At 42.1% G+C, this 24,066-nt stretch overlaps 2 protein-coding genes and 1 pseudogene across 3 annotated transcripts in view; 2 read left to right on the top strand and 1 right to left on the bottom strand.

The window, feature by feature from the left end:
- The window catches only part of LOC147336949 (protein NLRC3-like), a 308,603-nt gene that overhangs the window by 161,618 nt on the left and 122,919 nt on the right, over nucleotides 1-24,066 (top strand). The gene's annotated exons all lie outside the window — the stretch shown is intronic.
- Nucleotides 713-19,335, bottom strand: LOC147336954 (phospholipase D1-like). Of its 2 annotated transcripts, XM_086287212.1 has the most exons (5): nucleotides 16,571-19,335; nucleotides 10,627-10,732; nucleotides 2,101-2,217; nucleotides 1,563-1,811; nucleotides 713-1,139 (listed from the first exon to the last, which is right to left on the bottom strand). In XM_086287212.1, the coding sequence occupies exons 2-5, from the start codon at nucleotides 10,642-10,644 to the stop codon at nucleotides 1,086-1,088; spliced, it is 438 nt and encodes a 145-aa protein (XP_086143338.1). In that variant the 5' UTR covers nucleotides 10,645-10,732; nucleotides 16,571-19,335; the 3' UTR covers nucleotides 713-1,085. The 2 variants fall into 2 exon arrangements, 1 of the variants encoding a protein (XP_086143338.1); XR_015128545.1 differs by lacking the exons at nucleotides 2,101-2,217; nucleotides 10,627-10,732; nucleotides 16,571-19,335 and having other exon boundaries at nucleotides 1,229-1,703.
- On the top strand, nucleotides 12,500-13,614 carry LOC147336955 (uncharacterized; annotated as a pseudogene).

Genomic DNA, 24,066 nt, shown 5'->3' with positions numbered 1-24,066 from the left:
CCAAAGGGAAGCAGCTGAGTATATTCAATGAATTCTCTTCAAATACAAAGACAGAAACTCCTACAGGCAGCATGCAAACTGAGCAGGATACACAAAGATCAGAGATTACAAAAGAAATCAGAAAAGGATTTCAAACTTACTGAGAGCAAGGCCTCTGTTACAAATCTGTCTAATAGAAAAACATGCTGTACAGATACAATACGCTCAGTGTTCATGGTCATTTAAAAACTGGCTCTACCTGAACCACTTCAATATTTTATGAAGTCACTGAGTCGACCATTTCTACAGTTTGTTTCCTTCATTGCAGTTAGAGTGCGGCTGGTAAGGATGAAAACACACACAGAGCGTAAATTGTCTTTGTTAGTAACAAACGTCAGCAAAGAAAAGACAAAACACACAAACACTCTCATGATATTCATGAATCATTAGAAAGCATCCAAACATTCTGCTCGTGGACTTTTACAGTCTTATTTGCACTCGCTCATCTTCATAATCATCCTGATCAATACATGACAGGGGAGGCTTTGAGGTAGGCGGGGCTCTCTGCTGATGTCAGCATGAAAGGCAGGACCAGCGTCTGCCACATGTTGGTGAAACATCACAGTACACTGGCGTGGTTTCCTTTCCAGATGTTGGACGTTTGACACTTCAACGTTGAGGCCAACAAGAAGACACAGTTTTGGGTTGGGTTGCTGCAGGGTTTCTAACTGAGCAAAAGCAGAAGCACACAGACCAACAGGGATCAGATGCTGAGTGTTAGAGGAACATCTGTGCTGATCACTGAATGCTGCTGTGGTCTCTTGTTGAAGTTGGCTGGTGGGACAGTCTAATAGTGATATCCTGCCCATCGGAGGAACACTTTTAAAAACACATGCAATACTTTGTTTGTATTACAGTCACAGTTTATGTTATTTTTGTCCTTTAAAAGTGTTGCTGTACTATAAAGTCCTATAATTTGAGGCTAAAATGGCTCAGAGAGTCTCTCTCTCAGAGGATCTCCTTTGAAAGTGGAGACGGCTTTATCCGCTGATCCACGTCACTTTACCTGGATGTTTTCTTTGAAGCTGGATGAAGACTCCTCTCCCTCACTCCTGCTGCAGCTGTGTGGTCCAGTTGGCCTCTGAGGTCACAGTCAACATCTGTAGCAGAAGAGGGGAAATAAAAGTCCAGGTCACCAAAACTGGGAGCTTTCCCAAAATAGAGCGTAACTGGACTTTTTCAGCCTTACAGGCAGATAGTCGTCTGAAGCTGCAGCTTTTTCTTTTTAGCTTTTTCCAATCTCTGCTCTCGGCTTTCTTTGAGAACATGTCTGCTTTCTTGGCATGGGTCTGTCTGCTGTTGGTGAAGAGACTAAATCCACATACTCGCTACTAAGATCTCCTCAAGTAGTCTCAACCAGATTACAGTTTAAGAGTAAATGTCTCCTGAGAGTTTCACCTTGGGGAGATGCTGTCTTGCTAACATGCAATCATGAGCATTAAACTATGAGGTGAAAAAGTAATTTTAAAAGCTCCAGCCACAAGTTTTATTTCATCTGTGTTTTGGTCAGAGTCCCATCAGACCTCCAGAATGGTGTCAGAGTGTTTTCTATCCACGTGATGAGCACAGGCCTCAGGTCCAGACCTCCACGGGCACCATAGCCTCTTTGGAGCTAATAGGTGCAAGAAGGTTTTGTTGGGATAGGAACTGAAGAGGAAACTGACGAGGAAGGCAAGGATCTTCTTCAGCTCCTCCGAGCCGGGACCTCTTTGTGTAGGCCAGCATTGGCCAGGTAGCCCTCCAGCATCGCTGGATGGCCGACAGTGGAAAACCTAGAGGAGTAGGAGAGAAACAGCAGCTTGGAGCATGTCTTTATACTGTTTAGTTTTTAGAGCCACAGACTTTCTTTTAATGTCATTGTTCAGGATCTATGACTGATTATGTATTTATTGTATTCCTCCATGACTGTGTGACAGCAAGTGGAAAAAACCAGCTTCACCTTTGTTGATATGCTTGTAATTTTAATATTGATTAAATGGCCATGAAATAATAGAAAGCTCATATATGAAAATGTATTTTAAGAAGTAAAATGTTAATCTGAGTACAAAGGAGTACACTCACCTTCTGGTAGATGGAGGTGTAGCGAGCGCTGGTGAACATCCAGGCCTCCTCGTAGAACTGATCACTGATTGGATCCAAAACATCGATGGAGGATCTGTGTAAGCGCTGAGGATCGTCCTGATGGACAGAACAGAAGGAGAGTGAGACAAGTGAAGATATACTAAACAACACTATGACATGAACTGAGCCACACACAGTTTGATTCACAGGTGATTGACACATTATTTGACCACGAGCAATCTTTTCTGGTTTGACGCCGTCTTTGTAGCCAGAAACCAGCTCTCTCCTCGGCTTCCTCCACTACACGCTTCCCCCACGCCAGTCTCCTCCGTCACTATAAAGGGGAGAGTCATGAGCTCCATCACCCTCACCTGTGCCGTCCAACGTCCCGCCACCAGCCTCCACTGCAGCAGGCCAGAGACCACACCCCTGCCACAATAAGTAAAAGTATATCCTTGCTGTACCCTTAATGCTAAATGTGCTAAATTAACCGCTGCCTTTGCCCCTTTGGGATTATTCTTATGTCACTGGGATGTTGACCTTTGACCTTCACATTAGAGAGATGGGCAGACATAATTAGTGTATGAATTTTAAAGTAACAGGTAATAAAGAGAGTGTAGCAAATGTAGTCAGGTTTCTTACTCTGTATCACACATGAGTGCCCGAGGGAGGCGGGGCTGACTGGGGAGACACAGGAAACAGAGAGACAGGGCTGACTCGACATGAAACGATGAAACGTGGGACACGGGAACAGAAACTAAACACAGGCTGAAATGAACACTGAGGGAGGGAGAACTAAGATTACTGAGAGCCTGATAAATAAGAAGAACAAAAACCAAGAAAAACAAGAGTCAAAGAAAACCAAAAACACAAAGCATTGGGCCAGGACCCACTGCTGTGACATTTATATGTGATAAAAACATTAAAAACTGCTCAGATGTTGAAATCTTTCTACGTATACTTTAGGTTCAGCTCTCCAGCCTGGCATTTGGTTAAGCATGATTCAAACATTTGATTTTGTTTAACTGGTTTTAATTATAGTTACTTTTTGTGAACATTTGTTGCAGCATTTAAAAATACATCATTTATTTTCAAACTTTTATTTGATTTAGAGCATCATATTTGACCAACGTAAATGTTTTAATTTCATATAAAATAACTGAAACAGTGAACTAAATATCTGAAATCTTTCCTTCCTTAAAAGTTATAATCCTACTTAAGTTATAGTGCAAACGCTTAAGCAACAAATATACTTGATGCTAATTAATTAATATTTCCCTTTGATGTTGCAACTATGCGGTCACTTCTGTCTTTAAACAAAATAATATTTTCCAGTTACAGAAATCATAAAGTCCAAACTAAAGTGCTACTGTTGCTATATGCATTTTATATAAATCATGGATGATGGTCCTGACATGAAGGAAGAGAAAGTTACAGGTTGCATCCTTTGACTTTGTCTCCGTGCCTTTGGGCGATTTTCAGAAGGACAGATGTTTCTGTTCAATTCTTAAATCAATGTTTTCAAACACAAACACTATTTTAAAGCTTCTAGAGAGTAAAATATTAATGATAATTATAATAACAATAATAAAAACAAAAGCTCTCAGATCCATCAAACCAAGCAGCAGAAAGAACAATAACTGAAGAGAAAACTTTAACCTTGTAGACTTCATTATGTTCCAGCTGCTCTACAGACGCTGTGACCTCGAACTTAAGCAGGTCGTAACGTATGTGCAGCTCAATAACTTCATAATCAGACCCTGTGGTATTTAGGCAGCAGAACAACTAAGAATAACAACTACAAATAATGTTTTTAGGTTTCTGTTGTACTGCAAGGTTCTGTACAGGAGAACCAAACCAAGAGCAAATATTACGTCTCATTTACACCTGAGCACGAAGAGCCATCAACATTTAGCAAATTGAATCATCTTTGTTTAGATGCAAGAAGAATCATATAGAAATGAAAAAGTAGAAATAGAAATCCAGAGCAAAGATATCCTCTAATTCAGCGTAGCACATGTGCAGCTGCTGCGATTCACGTAAGCATTCGGCTCGTCGCTGTTGCAGATTTTTCTCTCGCTGTTCTGGCTCACAGCGCTGCAAACACAAAAATAAATATCCCCAAAGCTGTGAAAGGGAGCTAATTAGTAAGAGTATTGTTACTCTCCGCAGGAGTCGTCCAGCAGTAGAAATCAGTCCAATAACAAGGTGTGTAACATCTAGCAGGGTGACAGAAAAACCCAGGGTAACTTCTAAGGACCTCAACGTCTCTCTCACATTGTGTTTTTTAAACATGCTTCCATTTGTCACTTCAGTCTTTACTCTGAAATACAGGAAGAGAAATCATGGCTGAAACAATTTCTCATGAAACCAGGGGTGTGGTCCAACAGTCAGTTTGGTGAGGAAGGTTCCTAACTGAGAGAAGTGACCCAGAAGTATCTGTGTAGCAGCCACAATGAATCCAGATCATGAGCTTTATTAACTGATCAAAGTCTCTTCTTTCATCTTCTGTATCATTCAGTTTGCATTGGTAATGCCCATTATTGTAATGCTTTTTTAAGACCAGCAAAACTTTATTTCACTTTGGGTTAGCTGGGATAAGTGATGGATGGAGGGAATTTTACTTCAGCCACAGAAATCCTAAACAGGAAGGAGGAGCAGAGTTACAGTGGATCACTATCCAGCAGGGAAACAAGGTTTATTTCAATTTCTTGGCCATGAGTGAGATTTACTGAGTGGGCAAATTAGGGAGACGACACCATCAGATCCCGAGCCCTCCATGTGTTAATCAAGAGACGGCTGCTGTGCTACATCCATAAATAATGAATAAATTAGGAGCTAAAGCTGAAAGGACAGTTTATTTGTACCATCTTCACGTGAACACATTCAAGAACATCACAGATGAAGAAACATTAAAAACTTCCACACTACATAAAGCAAGAAAAATAGTTTTTCTTTCAGGTGGTTTCAGAAAAACAGAAACATCAAACATCTCCAAGACTCTCTTTGAAAGAACTAAAATCCTTTGTTCTCATGGTCCAATCATGAGTGAACTCCCCGATGAAGCCTTGTGTGCTAAAACATGTCAGAGTTTTAAAGGTTAAACATGAGTTTCCAAAAAACGTTTTGCTGGAGAACAATGAACTATTTGACTGAGTTTCAATCATTTACAGACGAGCAAAACCAGGACAGAGAAAAAAGGACAAAACTGACTCAGTAAAACAACAGAAAAGAAGATCCCATGTAGATCTGTATTATGTAGAAGTTCAGCCCAGCAACCAGTTCAGTTCAACACAAGTTTAAATGATTCTATCTGAACTCTGTGGAGCCTGATCTCAAGCTTTTTGAGTCTGACACAGAAACCAGAGGATCTTTCTGTGTCTTCAGATTCACTGTGATCCAGTGATGGGAGTGATTTCAGCCCTGAGTGATCGCGCTGATGTTTGCACAGAGCAGACAATGAGGTGAATGTTTGGGCACATTGGTAACAGTGAAACAGTTTATTAGTAACGTGGGATCGTTTGTGTGCAGAGTATGAACTGAGATTCCTGAAGCTCTTGTCACACTGGTCACAGCTGTAGTTTCCTTCCATGTGTCCACGTTCATGAATGTTACGATTACCTGAATGTGAGAAGCTTCTCTCACAGTGTCTGCACTTGTGTGGTTTCTCTCCTGTGTGGACTCGTTTGTGTGATTTAAGCTGACTTGCAGTGGTGAAGGATGACCCACACTGATCACAGAGGTGCTTTTTAACCCCACTGTGAATCAGTTCATGTCGTTTTAAGCGATGTGATGTGGTGAAGCTTCTCCCACATTCTTTGCAGTATTTCAGTTTGTCTCCAGTGTGTCTACGTTGATGTACTTTTAGGGCCTTTTGCTGACTGAAAGTTTTTCCACAGAGGTCACAATGAAAGTCTTTCCCACCACCACAGTGATGACAGGGTTGAGAACTGGATCCATCTGTGTCGCTCTGCTTCTAAACAAAGACACAAAGACAGTGTAAGTCAGTCCTTCAACATTTGTATCCTGAACGTCGCCTGAAATAAAGAGCATCTCTGCAGACGTCCAACTACATTTGACTGTTTCAGTTAACACACTCAGTTTACTGGGCTGCAATAACTACAATACTACCACCATAATACTACAGTAATACTAAAATCATAACTGAAAGGAAAATCTGAATAATCACTCAGAGCTGCTTTTCCATGCAGTAGAATTGCTAACATGCTAACACAGTTTAATGAGCAGAGTTGTTCCAAACAGTCAGGCTAAAATGACAAGATAACAATATAAATACATACCTCACAGTAGCTGCACTTGTAGAGTCTCTTTCTGGTGTGGATCTGTTGGTGTTCTCTCAGGTAACGTGGAGATTTAAAAGTCTTCTCACACAGGTCACATTGATAAGGTCTCTCCTCAGTGTGGGTAAACATGTGTTGTTGTAACTGTGCGTCTGTTGTAAACTCTTTGCCACACTGTTCACAGCAGTACACATCATGTCTGGTGTGAATGCGTAGGTGTATATTTCGGTTCCCTCTCCGGCTGAAAGTTTTTCCACAGATGTCACAGCTGTATGGCTTAATTCCAGAGTGGGTAACTAGATGCCTCTGTAAGCTGCTACTTTGAGTAAAAGCTCTGCCACACTGATCACAGCTGTACGCTTTAACTCCACTGTGGATGAGTTGGTGTTTTTTTAGGTAACCCTTCAAGGAAAAAGACTTTCCACACAAGTCACAGCTGAACGGTCTCTCTCCAGTGTGGATGACCTGATGCCGTTTTAGTTTAGCCCTCACAGTAAAACCCTTCCCACACTCGTCACAGGTGTGTTTTTTCTCTCCCTTTCTTCTGTGAGGTTTGTCGGCCTCCTGAGAGCGCTGACTTCTGGCTCCATGTTGGTCCTGCAGTGACAGAGATACAAACAGAGGCAGTGAGTGAAATGCAGTCGTGGAACAAACTCAACCTTCAAACTCCATTAACACTAGTTTTAAACCTGAAGGTGGAGCGTGGCACCAAACACCTTAAAGGTCTCTTATCCCCACCTGCTGGTAGTTCTAACACATTACATCCAACCTGCTGTTAAAGATAATTCATGACTGTTCAAACACTAAAATCATGCACACACACACACACACACACACACACACACACACACACACACACACACACACACACATTATTTTATAATTTAGATTATTTTGTTGTTTCCTATTACATATTTCTATAATTTGTATAGATTTATACAGAATTATTCAGTGATAATAAATCCTATGTTTGTTTATTCTAAAGGAACCCCGTTAGCTTCCACAACAGATGTTGCTCGTCTTCCGTCAAATACTCACATAAAATATTACACAATGAAGTGGATTCAAGATATCCACATAATTTCACTCTTACATCCACAGTGAGGTTTCACAATTGTTCAAATATAAGCAATCAATAATAATAATAATAATATCAATAACATTGAGGCACATTACACAAATTTCAAAAACAAATCGTGTCTTACAATATTTACAACAACTAAAAGCTCTGTAAATCGGCTTTTAAGTGTTCATTGAAGTTTTGAATAATTCTCTAATTTTTTAAGGCAACTTATTCCACTTAAAAGTTGCTCTAAATGTAACAGTTTTACAAAACGTTACTTTTAACTCGAGCATTTACTAAATTGCAGCTTGTTGAAAACTGTGTAATATGATGATGTATTTCATCTGGATACTGCAGCTGAGCAGAATAAATGTGGTGTGTTTAACAGAATTGCTTTCTTTAGAACTACAAGTAAGCCATAGAATATTTTAGCCTGTACAGGAAGCCAAGAAAGGTTATTATGCATTTTATCAATATTAGTATAGTATGAACATCTTCACACTAATCTGGACGCCTTATTCTGGACTAACTGAAGTCTGTTAAGATCTGTCTTATTAGCTGCTGACCAAATGATTGAACAATACTCCAGATGAGACATTACTAGTGCATTAATGACATCTTTCATAATGAAGAAGTGATACACAAAGAGCATTTCATAGCCATAGCTATGCCTTGTCGGCAGAGTTATGTGACATTAGTGATGTTTGTACTTTCAGCGTTAACTTGGTTTTAAAGCCTTTAAAATATACGCCGTTCAATAGTCGACCTTAATCTGACAGAGAATGTGATGATTTTGTGGATAATTAAAGTCAGTCATATATCCACAAACACAACAAGCTGAAAGTCAGTGATGCTGCTCGGTTTGCAGTCCTGAACATCACGGCACAAGCAGGATTCACTGCACTGTTAATGTTAGCTGTGTTATATTGCTGCCTCTGTTCGGTGGTGTCGAGCCAAACGCACTTTAACGTGTGTTTGAACGAGCTGACGGTTCACTCGTTAAGCTGAAAGAAAGATGCTTTAATCACAGCAGTCACACATGTGTCCACTGCACCATCTGGAACTCTTCTTGTTTACTCTCGTAATAACACAAACACTAAATCCTGCTTCTCTGGTGCTGTTGTGTAGCAGTGTGTACACCTGAGACTGTCACCTGTCTGTCTGTCCTGCACTCTCTCTCTGTTTCTTTCTCTCTGATTGTGGAATAAAAGTATGAACATGTGTTTATAAGTTACACTTGTGTTTGAATCCTGCAGCTTATCACACATTTGATTTCCATGTGTGACGACTGCAAGTGTCCAGAGTGAGGACAGACTGAGGGAGCCACTGCTGCACATCATCTGTGAGGCTTTGCAGCCCTGATGATCCACCAGGACAAACTCAGCAGTGTGTGAGGAAGAGGAGGAGGAAGAGCCAGCAGCAGCTGACAGATGGAGAGAATAGACAGACTGTTCCCTGTTTGTGAAGGACTGCTAGGAAAGTTTAACATAACTGTCTGTGCTGAATCAGTCTTATTAGGTAATGTTCAAATAATGTGATCATCCCAGTGTTTCCAGTGTGGGAGAAAGTACTCAGGGCCTTCAAGTTACACACTATGAAAGGCAGCAACAAGTTTAATGTTCAGAAACCTAAAGTCTGTATCAGCAGCAGGATGGAGCTAAAATAAATGTTGGTTTCAGTTCTATGAAGCTTTGAGTATTTTGGATCAGTAGCTGCTGTGTTTGTTGCATCACATTGCTGTAACTGTTTATATGCTTTATATATTCTGAGCTAAGTTGATCTATAGTGTTACATCATATTCTATAAGGATGTTATGTGTTTGTAGACTTTCTGCCCAGTTTGACCCATTTAGCAGAAGTCAGCCTGTTTAAGGCTCTGATATCTATTCTGTGTGACTTACAGCAGTTATGACATGGTCTGATTTTCTCACCCAATAAAGGAATATTTCATATATCAGTCTACTCTTCATTCTATCAGACACAGTTATCACAGCTCCTACATTTGCTTTTTACACATATATGTAAGCATTGAGCCAAATTTAGTACCAACATATTAAACGAACAATATTTGTCTCTTATATATGACACATCTGTATACACACTGTCACAGATACTTGTCTGTGAGTGAAGTGATTAATATAATAACTATAATATTGGCCATATCATATTTACATTACCACAGTGAGATGACTTTAGTCTCATGAACAACATCAGCTAATTGTTATTTACAGCTAATCTTAAACGACTGTTCAGCACAGAAATGAAGCCCAACAATCATGTTTCACAGTCCTGTGGTCTCAGCCTCAGATACTCATCAAATCACACAGAGCTCATGTAGAAACAAATGAACTAAATATGTTCTCCTTCATTTCTGTCAAACAAAGCTGTATGAAACGTTTCCAGCTGTTAGTATCATGGTTGCTAGGCAACCTGGGCAGCGCGACGGAGGCTAGACGTCCCATTTCACGAGCCTACGAGCCTCGCACTTCGGCCTTAGCGGTCTTTGAGTACGCGGCCCTTGAGGACTTTAAAGCTGCAGAACCTGAATCGGGATACAGCCATGATGATCTCCAGCCTCGTGCTCGCCAACATTCTCACCTGAGTTAAGAAGACGATCACTGAAATGGTCTCAGCAGGTCCTTTGATGACAGCAATGAAATGCAGTGGTAAGGCTTTTTGGGGATTAAGTTCGTTTTCATGGCAAAGAAGGACGATGCAGTTCATCTGATCACTCCTCATAACATTCTGGAGTGCAGGCAAAATGCTATTATAAAAACTTAAGCAGCAACTTCTCCAGGTTCCAATATTTATGCAATTCTCAAACCTTTTGGCCACGACTGTATAACCTCTTCTGAAGTTTAGTGGATATTATACATGGTTATGCTCAGGATGTGTCGGCCAGTTTCCACTGGAAACGCCTTTTGGTTAAACTGTCAGCGAGGAATTTGCATTTGCACTGTTACATTTTTATATAACTTTAATGCACATAAACAACAGCTGCTTGTTTCAGTGAAAATACATTGATGGGTTTTTAATAAAGTTGTGCAGCTGTAAAGTATTTTGTCTGGTGTCAATTCTATCGTCAGCTACATCGTTATGGCAAATGTTCAAATGTATATGGTGATAAATATCTTTGGTCACATGGTCCTGCTCTGTCTGTCACCTTCTGTGTTGAGCTCATTGTTTCCTCTGTAGTGGCTGAGCTGAGTCCAAGTAGCTGAAAATGTTCCTCTGCTGCTCCGTCAGACTCTCCTCCTCCTGCTGATCAGCTGGGACACAAAACAGATCTTTGTTAGGCTCCACACTGCACTGAAGAGTCAAAGTGTCTCATATGTTCATCTGACAAGTAAAAGAACACATTTTTGTTTCCCGAGGTGGGCAACTTGTTGGAAACAAACACAAAAGCTTTGAGCACTGATACCTGCCATTGCTGCCATTGAAAGATGCAACGCCAGCAATGTGGATTGTCAAGACTCAAACCAATCATCAAGCAAAGACAACAGGGATCATTTGTTTCTGTTTATTTAGCATTCACAGCATTTGTAGTTGCCTTCTGTGCAGGGGAAGTCCACGCACACTGTGTGGTACCGCCATCCGCAGAAGGTGCATTCAACCTCTGTAAGAGAAACGAGATTGTCTGAGACTGAAATGATATTAACTAAAGAAGTGGTGATTTGTAAAACTTCACATTTTGATCCGGGACGTACTCTGCATGAAAACAAGCGCTCACTCTTCCTACTCAACAAATGACAAGGGCGGAGCCTTATACCACGTGATACAGAAGCTGTGCCGTGTGATGCTAAAATTAGCAGGGAAAAAACAACGGAGAGCACGTCAGGGATGACGAGAAAGTGACAGGAGAAAATCCGTCCGGGTCAACCACCCAAACATCAATAACGGGAACCTTATACAGCGCTTCCCTATACACGTCGAACTCCCGCAGGCACAAAGACATCACGGAGGCTATCACTTATCACCTGACCAAAGATATGTGTAACGGTCTTTTGCATTTGATGTTTGTTGCATTTGATATTTGTTAAGCTGTATGTCTGGATTTTGTTCCTTTGCGCCCTCTGGTGGTGAACTGTGTAGGGTACAGCTTTGCTGTTTGGGTCTCCACCCAGCAACTTTTCTTTTGCTAGCGCACATGGTGTCTGCATGCTGCAACTCACAGTTAGCTCCACACATGGAGAAAATATTGTTTAAAGAGTGAAAATAATTGACGAAGAAGATGGAAGATAAGGCAATAAGGCCATAAAGCTCTATTTAGCACTTCCTGGATGTCAGCTCACGAGGTTTGTGTATTTTAAATGGTTTATTTTCTGTAATTAAGGATTTTTTTGATTGATTGACACTATGTACAAGAGCGCATTTTGATGTGATGTTTTTGTTTTATTGTTTTGTCCGTGAGCAGTTCTCACGGGTTGCCAAGACCAGAATAAACCCTGTTTTATAACTACATCGTGCGTACGTCAATCCTTGAGGGTGCTACAGTGAGAACTCCGCTCTGCACGGGTAGATGAAGGACGCAGCCCCGCAGGAAATTCAGGTGCCCCGAAAATAAGTGTTGCCTCAGTTAAAGGACTCAATATAATTAACCACAAGAAAGAGAAATAAAAAGGAAAAGGACTGTAAAATTAATTAAGATAAGTTTCCTTTTATAAATAAACAAAGGACTGAAATATTTCTTCTTTTTTCTTTCCTTCTCATTGTTTACATTTCTGCTGTTCAAGTGACTGATATTCATACAGTGTTAAGTTAATGTTGTGATGAGTAACCTGTGCATCGTGCATATGGTGGGCTTCAGCAGTTGCTGTAAGAAACAGTATTACTGGCTTGGAGAAGAGATGTAATGTGAGTTAAGTATACATGTTAAGTGATGTTTAAGGAGTAATAGTAATTACTGTGCTTTAAAGTTGTAACAGTAAATGAAGATTAATATTCATTTGCTCCTCAACTAACAAATCAAATTTAAGCTGCTGCACCTTTACATTAAGGCTAAGTAAGATACACAAAAAACCCAAACCCCTCCAACAATGGCAGAGTTTGAGGCTAATCCAGAAGTCAGTGAAAAGGGTGATGTGGAACAACTTTCTGCAGATGAGCAACTACAAGCAGTTGAAGGCACAGCTGATGATGTTTCTACTACCTCACAAAGAGCACGACAGAGCCAACGAGTCCGTACATTGACGGAAAAGGGCAAAGAACTGTATGGTGAGCACATAAAGAAGGCTGCACATCGTTTCAGTGTGCGCTATGAGAAGTGGAAGGTTGTCATTAAGAATGCCAAAGGAGCTATAGATGGTCAATGCTCAAAGGATCTGCTACAAGAACATGTTTCCAAGGTTTTGAGTGCTTCTAAGGATGTGAATGCAGCCTATGATGACTTGAGACGTATTGAATCTCCAGATAGTGACACAAGACGAAGGATGGATACGTGTGAAGCCATAACAAAGACAATTATCGAATCTGTAAGAAAGTGTCCAAGCCCAAGTAATGCGGAGGTTCAAAGAGATGAAGAACTTTGGAAAGACACTGAGTCTTCATCTAAATACGTAGCCTCAGATGTGAAAAGTCAAAGGGATGAAAAATGGAAGGAGACTGAGTCTATGCCTAAGTTAGAAGCCTCAGACAGGATGAGTGTTAAGTCACACCACACTAAGCTCTCTTCTCATTCGAGGGTTTCCTCTAGACACTAGGCTAAAAGACAAGATGCAGCTGCTGAAGTTGCAGCAAATGAGGCTGCTCTCCAAGTTCTGCTTGAACAAGAAATCCATATGAAGGAAATTGAAAGGCAAGAAGCAGAAATAGCACAAAGACAAAAGGCTCTAGAAGCTAAGCGCAGAGAAGTAGAGCGACTTGAGACTGTAAAAAAGCTGAATGCAGCAAAGGCTCGACAGCGAGTGTATGAACAAAGTGAATGTTCAGATGAAGAAATATACAACCTACTTCACCACAGATCTGATAAAAATGAAGTCAAGTCTGAAAACAATGACCAGCATATGAAACGGTGTTCCTCGCCACGAAATGTGACACCGCACCAAGAGGTGAACACAGAAGATCTGGTCAAAGCATTTGCAGTGTCTCTTAATGCAAGTCGTCTTCCGGTACCAGAGCCAACAATATTCAGTGGCGACCCTATCAGATATAATGATTGGAAAATTTCCTTTCAGACTCTGATTGACAGGAAAAATATACCAACTGAAGAGAAGACTTATTATCTGAGGAAATATGTAAGTGGACCTGCAAGGAAGGCAATAGAAGGCTACTTCCCGCTTGGCACAGAGTCTGCATACTATGCAGCATCGACAGTTCTCGTAGAGAGGTATGGAAATCCCTTCCTCGTAGCAAAGGCCTTCAGAGACAAACTTGACGCATGGCCTAAGATAAGCTCTAAAGGCAGTATGGAACTTCAAGCATTTGCTGACTTCCTTTGCTGCTGTAAGACAGCCATGTCGCAAATGAAGGGGCTTGAAGTGCTCAATGACTGCAATGAAAACCAAAAAATGCTCGCAAAACTTCCAGATTGGCTTACTTCAAGGTGGAACAGAAAGGTTACAGAAGTGCAAGAAGAGACTCACACCTTTCCAAGCTTCAGCCAATTCGTAGATTTCATCTCACGGGAAGCCAAAATTGCCTGTAATCCCATAACATCTCTCTTTGCTCTGAAGCCAAGTGAAACTGAAGGGGCAAAAACAACAAGGAACAGAGGCAATGGAGCAAAGGTGCTAGCAACTAACTCAAATGAAAGGACTGTTAGTGCTAGTTGTGTGTACTGTGAAAGGTCGAGTCACAGCCTACTTAAGTGTAGAAGGTTCATAAATGAGAGCATTGTTGAGAGACTAAAGTTTGTTCAAGACAAGAAGTTATGTTTTGGCTGTCTGAACTCTGGTCATCGCTCCAAGGATTGCGAAGGGAGAGAAACCTGTGACACATGTAATAAAAGACATCCAACATGTCTTCATGACAATCGCACGAAGGAAGACAGAACAAGGAGAAATCCACACAAGAACAGTGACAGGACAAGACAAACGGACGCAGATGTCTCACAAGACAACAGTGTCACACCAACAACAAGTGAAGCGACTTCTAACAGAGTCACACAGAATGTTGACGACACTCACACATCTTCCATTATTCCAGTATGGGTGTCAACCAAAGGTGAGCCAGCGCATGAAATTCTTGTGTACGCGCTCCTTGATACACAGAGCGATACGACCTTTATTCTTGAAGAAACGGCACAAGCTCTGCATATCAAAGGTGAATCGACTCAGCTAAAGCTCACTACTATGTCTTCAAGAAACACAGTTGTGTCCTGTCGCAAGTTCTCAGGTCTACAAGTCAGAGGGTTCTACTCAAATAAGACCATTTCCCTACCAGTGACGTATGCCAGAGACTTTATTCCCGCAAACCGAGATCACATTCCATCGCCTGCAACAGCTAAGGCATGGTCTCATCTTGACTGCATTGCAAGTGAGATCGCTCCACTACAAAGCTGTGATGTTGGTCTGCTGATTGGGTACAACTGCCCCCAAGCACTTGTTCCTTGTGAGGTTGTGTCTGGAAAGGAAAATCAGCCGTTTGTGCAAAGAACTGATCTGGGATGGAGTATTGTGGGTTATGGCAATCCATGTCTCGATTATGGAGACGCCTTCGGAATAAGTCACCAAGTCATTGTGAAGGAAGTGGTGCCTGACATTAATCCCTCTTTAAATCTCACCAACAAGGTTCACTATGTCTACAGAACTCAAATAAAGGAAATGATCTCTCCCACAGAGGTCCTAAAGATGTTGAAGTCTGACTTTGTTGAGAAAGCACCAGAAGACACAAAGGTCTCTCAAGAAGATCTCAAATTTTTAACAAAGATGAAGGCCGGCATTAGGCACAAGGAGGATGGTCATTTTGAAATGCCACTCCCATTTAAGAGTGAAAGGCCGAACCTGCCAAACAACAAGGTATGTGCTATTCATCACCTCAAATGTTTAGAAAAAAGGCTCAAGAGTAACAAGCAGTACTACATGGACTATAAGAAATTCATGAATGACATCTTAGCCCATGGAGATGCTGAAAAGGTCACAGAGCAAGACATTGACAAGACACCAGTTTGGTACATCCCACATCATGGTGTGTATCATCCACAAAAACCCGGAAAGATTCGTGTCGTCTTTGATGCCTCTGCCAAGTTCCAAGGCGCTTCCTTAAATGACCATCTCCTCACTGGTCCAGAGCTAACAAACACCTTGCTCGGAGTCTTGTGTCGCTTCCGAAGAGGCCCAGTGGCTTTCATGTGTGACATCGAACGCATGTTCCACCAATTCCATGTGCATGCTTGTGACCAAGATTACCTACGGTTCTTGTGGTGGGAGAACGGTGACCTTGAAACTCCATTCACTGTCTACAGGATGAAGGTACACCTATTTGGAGCAGCATCTTCTCCAGGTTGTGCCAACTATGGCCTCAAGCATCTTGCAGCTGAAGGGGAAGGAAGTTTTAATGAAGAAACCATCAAGTTCATCAAAACCAACTTCTATGTTGATGACGGACTAGCAAGTGTTGACACTGAAGATCAGGCAATACAGCTGGTTAATGAAGCACGCAAACTCTGCAGCATGGGCAAACTTTGGATGCACAAGTTCATCTCAAACAGCACCAAAGTTCTAGCTTCGCTTCCGAAAGAAGAATGCGCTGCAGCTCCCAAAGAGCTAGATATGGCACTCGGTGAAGTACACATGGAAAGAGCACTTGGCGTACAATGGTGTGTGGCATCAGATCAATTTCAGTTCAGAGTAGTTGTTAAGGACAAACCACTCACCAGAAGAGGAGTATTGGCCACAGTCGCCTCTGTGTTCGATCCACTTGGGTTTGTGTCACCTTTCATTCTGCTGGGAAAGCAGATTTTGCAACAAATGTGTCGAGATAAACTCAGCCAGGATGATAACTTACCTGACAGACTTCGACCTCAGTGGGAGTATTGGTTGCGTGACCTGGGAAACCTTGCAGACGTAAAAGTTCACAGATGCTACATTCCTTCGACCTTCAAGGCACAGCACTACGAACTTCATCATTTTTCTGATGCAAGTGCATCTGGATATGGAATGTGCAATCACCTCAGAGCAGTAAGCACAACTGGTGAAGTCCACTGCTCATTGGTGATGGGAAGATCAAGAGTTCCACCAACCAAAGTCACAACTATACCTCGGCTTGAGTTGTCGGCGGCCGTTGTTGCTGTGCGCACTGGTGACATGCTGAAAAAGGAATTGGAAATGGAAATTTCAGAAGAAAGGTATTGGACTGACTCGAAGGTGGTACTCGGATATGTCAGCAATGAAGCCAGAAGATTTCATGTGTTTGTTGCAAACCGAGTGGAACGCATCAAACAAAGCACAGATTCAACCCAATGGAGGTATGTAACTTCCGAAGATAATCCGGCAGACCACGCCTCAAGAGGTCTCACAGCAGAACAACTTGTAGCATCAAACTGGTTCAAAGGCCCAGACCTCCTTTGGCAGAAGATCATACCCAGTGGGGAAATTAAGGTGGGAGAGTTATCAACCAGTGACCCGGAGGTTAAGAAGGTTCAAGTCCACAAGATACAAGGGGAGGAACAAAGGTCACTGTTAGATCGCTTACACAAGTTTTCCGACTGGTCGAGGATGATTAAGGCAGTTGCTAGACTCAAGCGCTATGTGAAAGAAGCAAAGGATCACAAGAGTAGATCACACGACATCAGTAGTGTAACAAGAGAGAAAGGAAGCAGAGTTAACAATCATAAAGATGGTTCAAGAAACAGCCTTTGCTCAAACTTCGAGCTAACGGATTCTGGATTCTTGGATGCAGCAAGATCGTGTCATCTTACATCTATAAATGTGTAAAATGCAGAAGGTTCAGAAGGCGCACAGAGCAGCAGAAGATGGCAGACCTCCCAGAGGATCGGATGGAGACCACACCGCCATTCACCTACTGTGGGATGGACTGCTTTGGTCCTTTTTATGTCAAAGAAGGCCGCAAGGAGCTAAAGCGTTATGGCTTGCTAATCACTTGCATGTGCTCCAGAGCAGTGCATCTTGAAATGCTTGACGATCTCTCTACAGATTCCCTCATCAACTCATTACGTGCATTCATGGCCATCAGAGGTACAGTTCGTCAGATAAGATGTGATCAAGGCACGAATTTTGTCGGCACTAGAAATGAGTTTATTGGAGCATTTAAGGAAATGGATCAAGCCAAGCTAGGGAAACTGGACTGTGAGTTTCTCATGTACACCCCAGCATCTAGTCATATGGGTTGTGTCTGGGAAAGACAAATTCGCACCATAAGAAGTGTTCTCATGTCCATTCTGGAACAATCAGCCAAACAACTCGACAGCTCCTCTCTGAGGACATTCCTGTATGAAGTCATGGCAGTGATTAATAGCAGACCATTGACTACTGACCAACTATGTGATCCATCAAACCCAGAACCTTTGACACCGAATCACATACTAACCATGAAGTCCACAATCATCTCTCCACCTCCAGGAAGGTTTGTGAAAGAAGATCTTTATCTCCGTAAGAGGTGGCGTCGTGTTCAACTACTTGCCAACACTTTCTGGACAAGGTGGAAAAAGGAGTATTTGTTAAATCTTCAAGGAAGACAGAAGTGGACCAAAGAGCACAGAAATGCTAAGATCAATGATGTTGTCCTCCTGAAGGATGAGATAACTCCACGCAACCAGTGGAAGTTGGCAAGGATCATTGAAGTGTATCCTGGAAAGGATGGAAAAGTGAGGAAGGTGAAATTGCTGCTGAGTGATCCAACCCTGGATAGAGCAGGAAAACGTAACTCCAAACCTGTGCACCTGGAAAGACCCATTCAGAAGACAGTCATTCTGATGGAAGCGGAAGACGATTCTCCACCGCACTCTGCTTAAAGGATAATTCACGATAGTTCATTCAAAAGCCGTTCATTAGTTCATAGGCAATACTTTATTCTTTTTAATCACAAGTGATTGGTGGGAGTGTAACGGTCTTTTGCATTTGATGTTTGTTGCATTTGATATTTGTTAAGCTGTATGTCTGGATTTTGTTCCTTTGCACCCTCTGGTGGTGAACTGTGTAGGGTACAGCTTTGCTGTTTGGGTCTCCACCCAGCCACTTTTCTTTTGCTAGCACACATGGTGTCTGCATGCTGCAACTCACAGTTAGCTCCACACATGGAGAAAATATTGTTTAAAGAGTGAAAATAATTGACGAAGAAGATGGAAGATAAGGCAATAAGGCCATAAAGCTCTATTTAGCACCTCCTGGATGTCAGCTCACAAGGTTTGTGTATTTTAAATGGTTTATTTTCTGTAATTAAGGATTTTTTTGATTGATTGACACTACGTACAAGAGCGCATTTTGATGTGATGTTTTTGTTTTATTGTTTTGTCCGTGAGCAGTTCTCACGGGTTGCCAAGACCAGAATAAACCCTGTTTTATAACTACATCGTGCGTACATCAATCCTTGAGGATTGACAATATGGCTCCTACAATATGGCTCCCATCAACACTGTGCAAAACGAGGGATTTAGGAAAACGATCAACACCCTAGACAAACGCTACACAGTGCCGTCCCGCAACTATTTTTCTATTGTTGCACTACCTGCTCTGTACACGCAGCGTCGAGCAACGGTGGAGACGGAATTTCAAGCAGGACAACATTTTGCTGCAACAACAAAACGTGAGACATTTGTTGTTTTTATGTTTATTTGTTGTTATGAGAGAATCATGATCTCAATTCTAAGCCAAAAAATCGTGATTCTCATTTTATGCAAAATGGTGCAGCCCTAACATTAACACAAAACTATTGTTTCACCAGAGAAACACACATGAAGAGAGAGAGAGAGACAATAACAGCTACCAAACAGTCGTCATAATTCGTCACACAATGAGAAAAGGACAAATCAACAAGTAACAATGACTAATTAATATTAAAATCTGTAACATAATGTATTGTTTGGAGTTTAGTCTGATTGGTTCAGGATGACCTGCCATTATCCAATCACACGTCTGCTTACCTGCATCTTTTCTCTTTTTTCTAACCTGAGCACCTGATGGCTTTGAACTTTTGTTGTCCATCTTCCATTGGTTTGAATTTTGCACTCCAGTACAAACATAAATCCCCCAACCCGAGGATCAGCACAATTAACCTAACAGCAGGAACGTACAGAGGGGGGGGGGGCTAGAGGGGCTTGAGCACCCGCCCCTTTCCTGATGGTGCCCAAGGTGCCCTTTTGTTGAGGCAACTTTTTTTTTTTTAAATTATTATTATTATTTTTTTAATGTGTGTGTGTGTGTGTGTGTGTGCGTGTGTGTGTGTGTGCGGAGTCCTGTCTGTGCCCCTCAACAATAATATTTAACTATTAATCACAGTTTTGCTAAATAAAAGGATCTGGCTTGCATCAGTCACATGATCACATTTAACCAATGATCGCCCTTGACGGCAGAACGCGCTGGTTACGAGCCGGGAACGAGCTCACAAAGAGCACGCGCATTTGTTGCGGTCCGGAGCTGTAGGAGAAACACAAGTTAACTCAGAGACACAGACTGATGCGACAAAACCAGTAAGTAGGTGTACAGCGCACACTGTAGTGTGTAGCACCCAGGAGTATTAGCTTATTACGTACACGTTGGTAAGCTGTCTTGTTGCAACTGACGAACTGAAACAAACGAGCGTGCTGTGTGTGCAACAGCGCGACAAACATTACCTGTGCTTTTATTAACTGCACAGGTAGTGCTGGTCACAGCTGCTGGCTACCTGTGTAAGGCTGTCATGGGTCTGTAGCTCTGTCACCGTTTTAGGGAACATATTTAGTTTTAAAGCAAGTTTCCGGGCTTTTCCTGCCTTTCTGGAGGGATTATATTTCACTAAAAAATGATCTAATATGCATGTCCACATAATAATTATTATAATTATAATATATTAAAAACACAAGCTGTATTTTAAAGAACATACATTAAGAAGCAGTTTATATTAGATTTATATTTTAAATAAGACAAAAGTTGGATGTTACAGCAGTAAAATGATTGTATCTCTACAGTTTAAACATGTAATAAGCTTTGCCTCTGCACAGAGTGGATAGTGAAACAAATGGAATCATCATAAATACATTATTTCATATTTATTACTTCCCCCTCCTCTTTGCTTTATTATTGTAGCTCTAGTAATAAATAATAATGTAAGGATTCTGGATCAGCACCATGATGCCCATAGTATATACAGTATTCTGAAGAAGGTCTAAAATGTCACTGTGTGTGCGTGCATGTGTGTGTTTTATTTAGATGGATTTACTCATGATATAACATTGTGCAGACATGGCTGGTAAGGACATGAGGAGGAAACAGCAGGAGCTGTGTGAGGCTACTAAAGGCAGGGCTATAACATTTTTCTGTCATCATTTTATTATAGATTAAGTGTAAGAGTTGTTAGGTGTGGATAATTAGATTATAGTTTATTGCAATAGCAAGTTGTGCCTTGTTCTCACATAGACAGCAAGTGCAGAGTGATATATGAAATGATGGGATGGAAGGAAGAAGAGAAGCAAAGAGTGATTCACAGGCAGAGCCTAAATTATTTCTCACAGTTTTTTGTTGCCTTATGGTTCCAAGCGCTGTCACCAATCTTTGCATTTTGTTATTATCTCATGACACTTGTTTAATCAGCTACCATCTCTCCTGTGGACTTTTTAATGTCTACAGTCTCAGACCAACACAGCCCTGCCCTCATAGCTGGACTGGCCATCGGGCATACCGGGCACTTGCCCGGTGGGCCGCTGGCGATTTTTTGTTTTTATGGGCCGACCGTTTTTTTTTTTTGTTTTGTTTTTTTTTTTGGGAAGGGTATAAACAATGAAAGGTGTTGGATTGGCCAATTGGTCATGATCGACTCTGGGCTGGACCAATTACAGCTGAGGAGGTCGGATGCACCCTCCCCCATGTTTAGCAATCTTATAGACGAACTAAAGAAAATGGAGAACAAAAAAAGGAAAGGAGGTGCCGAAAAAATTAGGGCCAAAAAGAAACAAGCCCTTCAGGCAGACGCTGCCAAATGTGTGAAAATTACTGAATTGTTTGGTGGTAGCTATGGCATAGCTTCCATAGATTTAGCAAGATCAGCAAGTGGTGGAGGCCAGCAGGTGGATGAAGGAAAGGGGAGGCAGGAGGAGGAGAGACCCGAGGCGGCCGCCGGTCATAGTGGCAGAGGAACTGAACTTCAGGTAAGAAGTTATGACCTGCTGTCTATCTGTGTCAGATAGAAACTAATTTTAGTTGTAGTTTGTTTTCGTTGTGGTGACTTTATACAGTCGCTTAGAATAACTCGTACAGCGTAACTAGCATGACGGAGTTTATATACTGCTGGGCGGGTGCTATGAAGTTACTGATAGTAAATTTTATTTTATGCTTAAGGTTAGTTTCTCAAACTTCTCAAAATCTTAACAAATTGTGCCAATCCTTACATGTTGCACCAGCTGATTTATCATCAAAAGTGGAGAAGTCTGTGACAGAGGAGACAGAAGAGCAGCAGAGAGAGATGGAAGAGCAAGAGAGAGAGATGGAAGAGCAAGAGAGAGAGAGAGATGGAAGAGCAAGAGAGAGAGAGAGATGGAAGAGCAAGAGAGAGAGATGGAAGAGCAAGAGAGAGAGATGGAAGAGCAAGAGAGAGAGAGAGATGGAAGAGCAGGAGACAGAGAGAGATGGAAGAGCAGCAGAGAGATGGAAGAGCAAGAGAGAGAGATGGAAGAGCAAGAGACAGAGAGAGATGGAAGAGCAGGAGACAGAGAGAGATGGAAGAGCAAGAGAGAGAGAGAGATGGAAGAGCAAGAGAGAGAGATGGAAGAGCAAGAGAGAGAGATGGAGCAAGAGAGAGAGAGATGGAAGAGCAAGAGAGAGATGGAAGAGCAGGAGAGAGAGAGAGATGGAAGAGCAAGAGAGAGAGATGGAAGAGCAAGAGAGAGAGATGGAGCAAGAGAGAGAGAGATGGAAGAGCAAGAGAGAGAGATGGAAAAACAGGAGAGAGAGATGGAAGAGCAAGAGAGAGAGAGATGGAAGAGCAAGAGAGAGAGATGGAAAAACAGGAGAGAGAGATGGAAGAGCAAGAGAGAGAGAGATGGAAGAGCAAGAGAGAGAGATGGAAAAACAGGAGAGAGAGATGGAAGAGCAAGAGAGAGAGATGGAGCAAGAGAGAGAGAGATGGAAGAGCAAGAGAGAGAGAGATGGAAAAACAGGGGAGAGAGATGGAAGAGCAAGAGAGAGAGAGATGGAAGAGCAAGAGAGAGAGAGATGGAAGAGCAAGAGAGAGAGATGGAAGAGCAGGAGAGAGAGAGATGGAAGAGCAAGAGAGAGAGATGGAAAAGCAGGAGAGAGAGATGGAAGAGCAAGAGAGAGAGATGGAAGAGCAAGAGAGAGAGATGGAAGAGCAAGAGAGAGAGATGGAAGAGCAAGAGAGAGAGATGGAAGAGCAGGAGAGAGAGATGGAGCAAGAGAGAGAGATGGAAGAGCAGGAGAGAGAGAAGAGCAAGAGAGAGAGATGGAAGAGCAGGAGAGAGAGATGGAGCAAGAGAGAGAGATGGAAGAGCAGGAGAGAGAGAGCCAGGGCATCGATGACTTTGCTCGCCCTGAACCTGCCATATTACAGGCCTTCTTAGATTACCACCCACAGCAGAACAGTAGCAGTGCAGTTGTGATGAGGGTGTTCAGCTGTAAAGATGGCACCAACAGGAAGTGGCTTACTTATTGCAAAGAACGCCATTTATTGTTCTGCTTTGTGTGTCTGGCATTTGCAAGGCTGACTGACACCAGCACATTTATAACAGACATGAGTGACTGGCGACATATACATCTGCGCACAGAGGAGCATGAAAAGAGCAATACACACCAGACCTGTGCTGAAGCTTTTTTCTTAAGGTGCTCAAAAGGCAACATCAGGAGCTTGTTTGCTGGCAGTCAGTTGTCAGCTCACAGAGCACAAGTGAAAAAGAGACGGCAAGTTTTAGAGCGTATAGTGGATGTGATCAAAGTACTTGGGAAGAGGGGACTCAGCTATAGGCATGTGGAGAATGAGGCTGCATACACTTTAGGTGATAACACCATCGATCATGGTAACTTTCTGGAACTGATTGTGTTATTAGGCAAGTATGATATGTGCCTTGGAGAACATTTGAATGACTGCATTGAAAAAAGCAAGAAGTTGCATCAGACCAGTGGATCAAGAGGTAGAGGATCTCTCATCACCCTACTCTCCAAAACAACTGTCAACTCAGTGATTGATGCACTTGGCCATCTCCTTCAAGAGAGCATCGCCAGTGATGTCCAGAAAGCTGGGATGTTTTCTGTTCAGCTAGACACAACCCAAGACATCACAGGTTATGATCAGTGTTCAGTAATCATCAGGTATGTTACTGAGTCTGTGCAGGAGAGGCTTGTCTCCATAGTGAGGTGCGAAGCATCCACGGGGCAGTACTTTGTAAACTTGCTTTCCGGAGTTTTAGAGCATCTGAATCTAGACAAGGCCATGTGCACTGGGAATGCAACAGATGGTGCTTCAAATATGCAGGGCCAGTACAAAGGCTTTTCAGCACTTATGA

The sequence above is a fragment of the Aulonocara sp. 'chitande type north' Nkhata Bay genome, linkage group LG3, assembly GCF_057382095.1.
Source record: "Aulonocara sp. 'chitande type north' Nkhata Bay isolate Kocher_YH1m ecotype deep benthic linkage group LG3, A_spYH_male_GT1.1, whole genome shotgun sequence".
In the NCBI taxonomy this organism is placed as follows: Eukaryota; Metazoa; Chordata; class Actinopteri; order Cichliformes; family Cichlidae; genus Aulonocara; species Aulonocara sp. 'chitande type north' Nkhata Bay.
The sequence above is the reverse complement of the archived record's forward strand: the minus strand, read 5'-3'. Positions and strand labels throughout refer to the sequence as shown.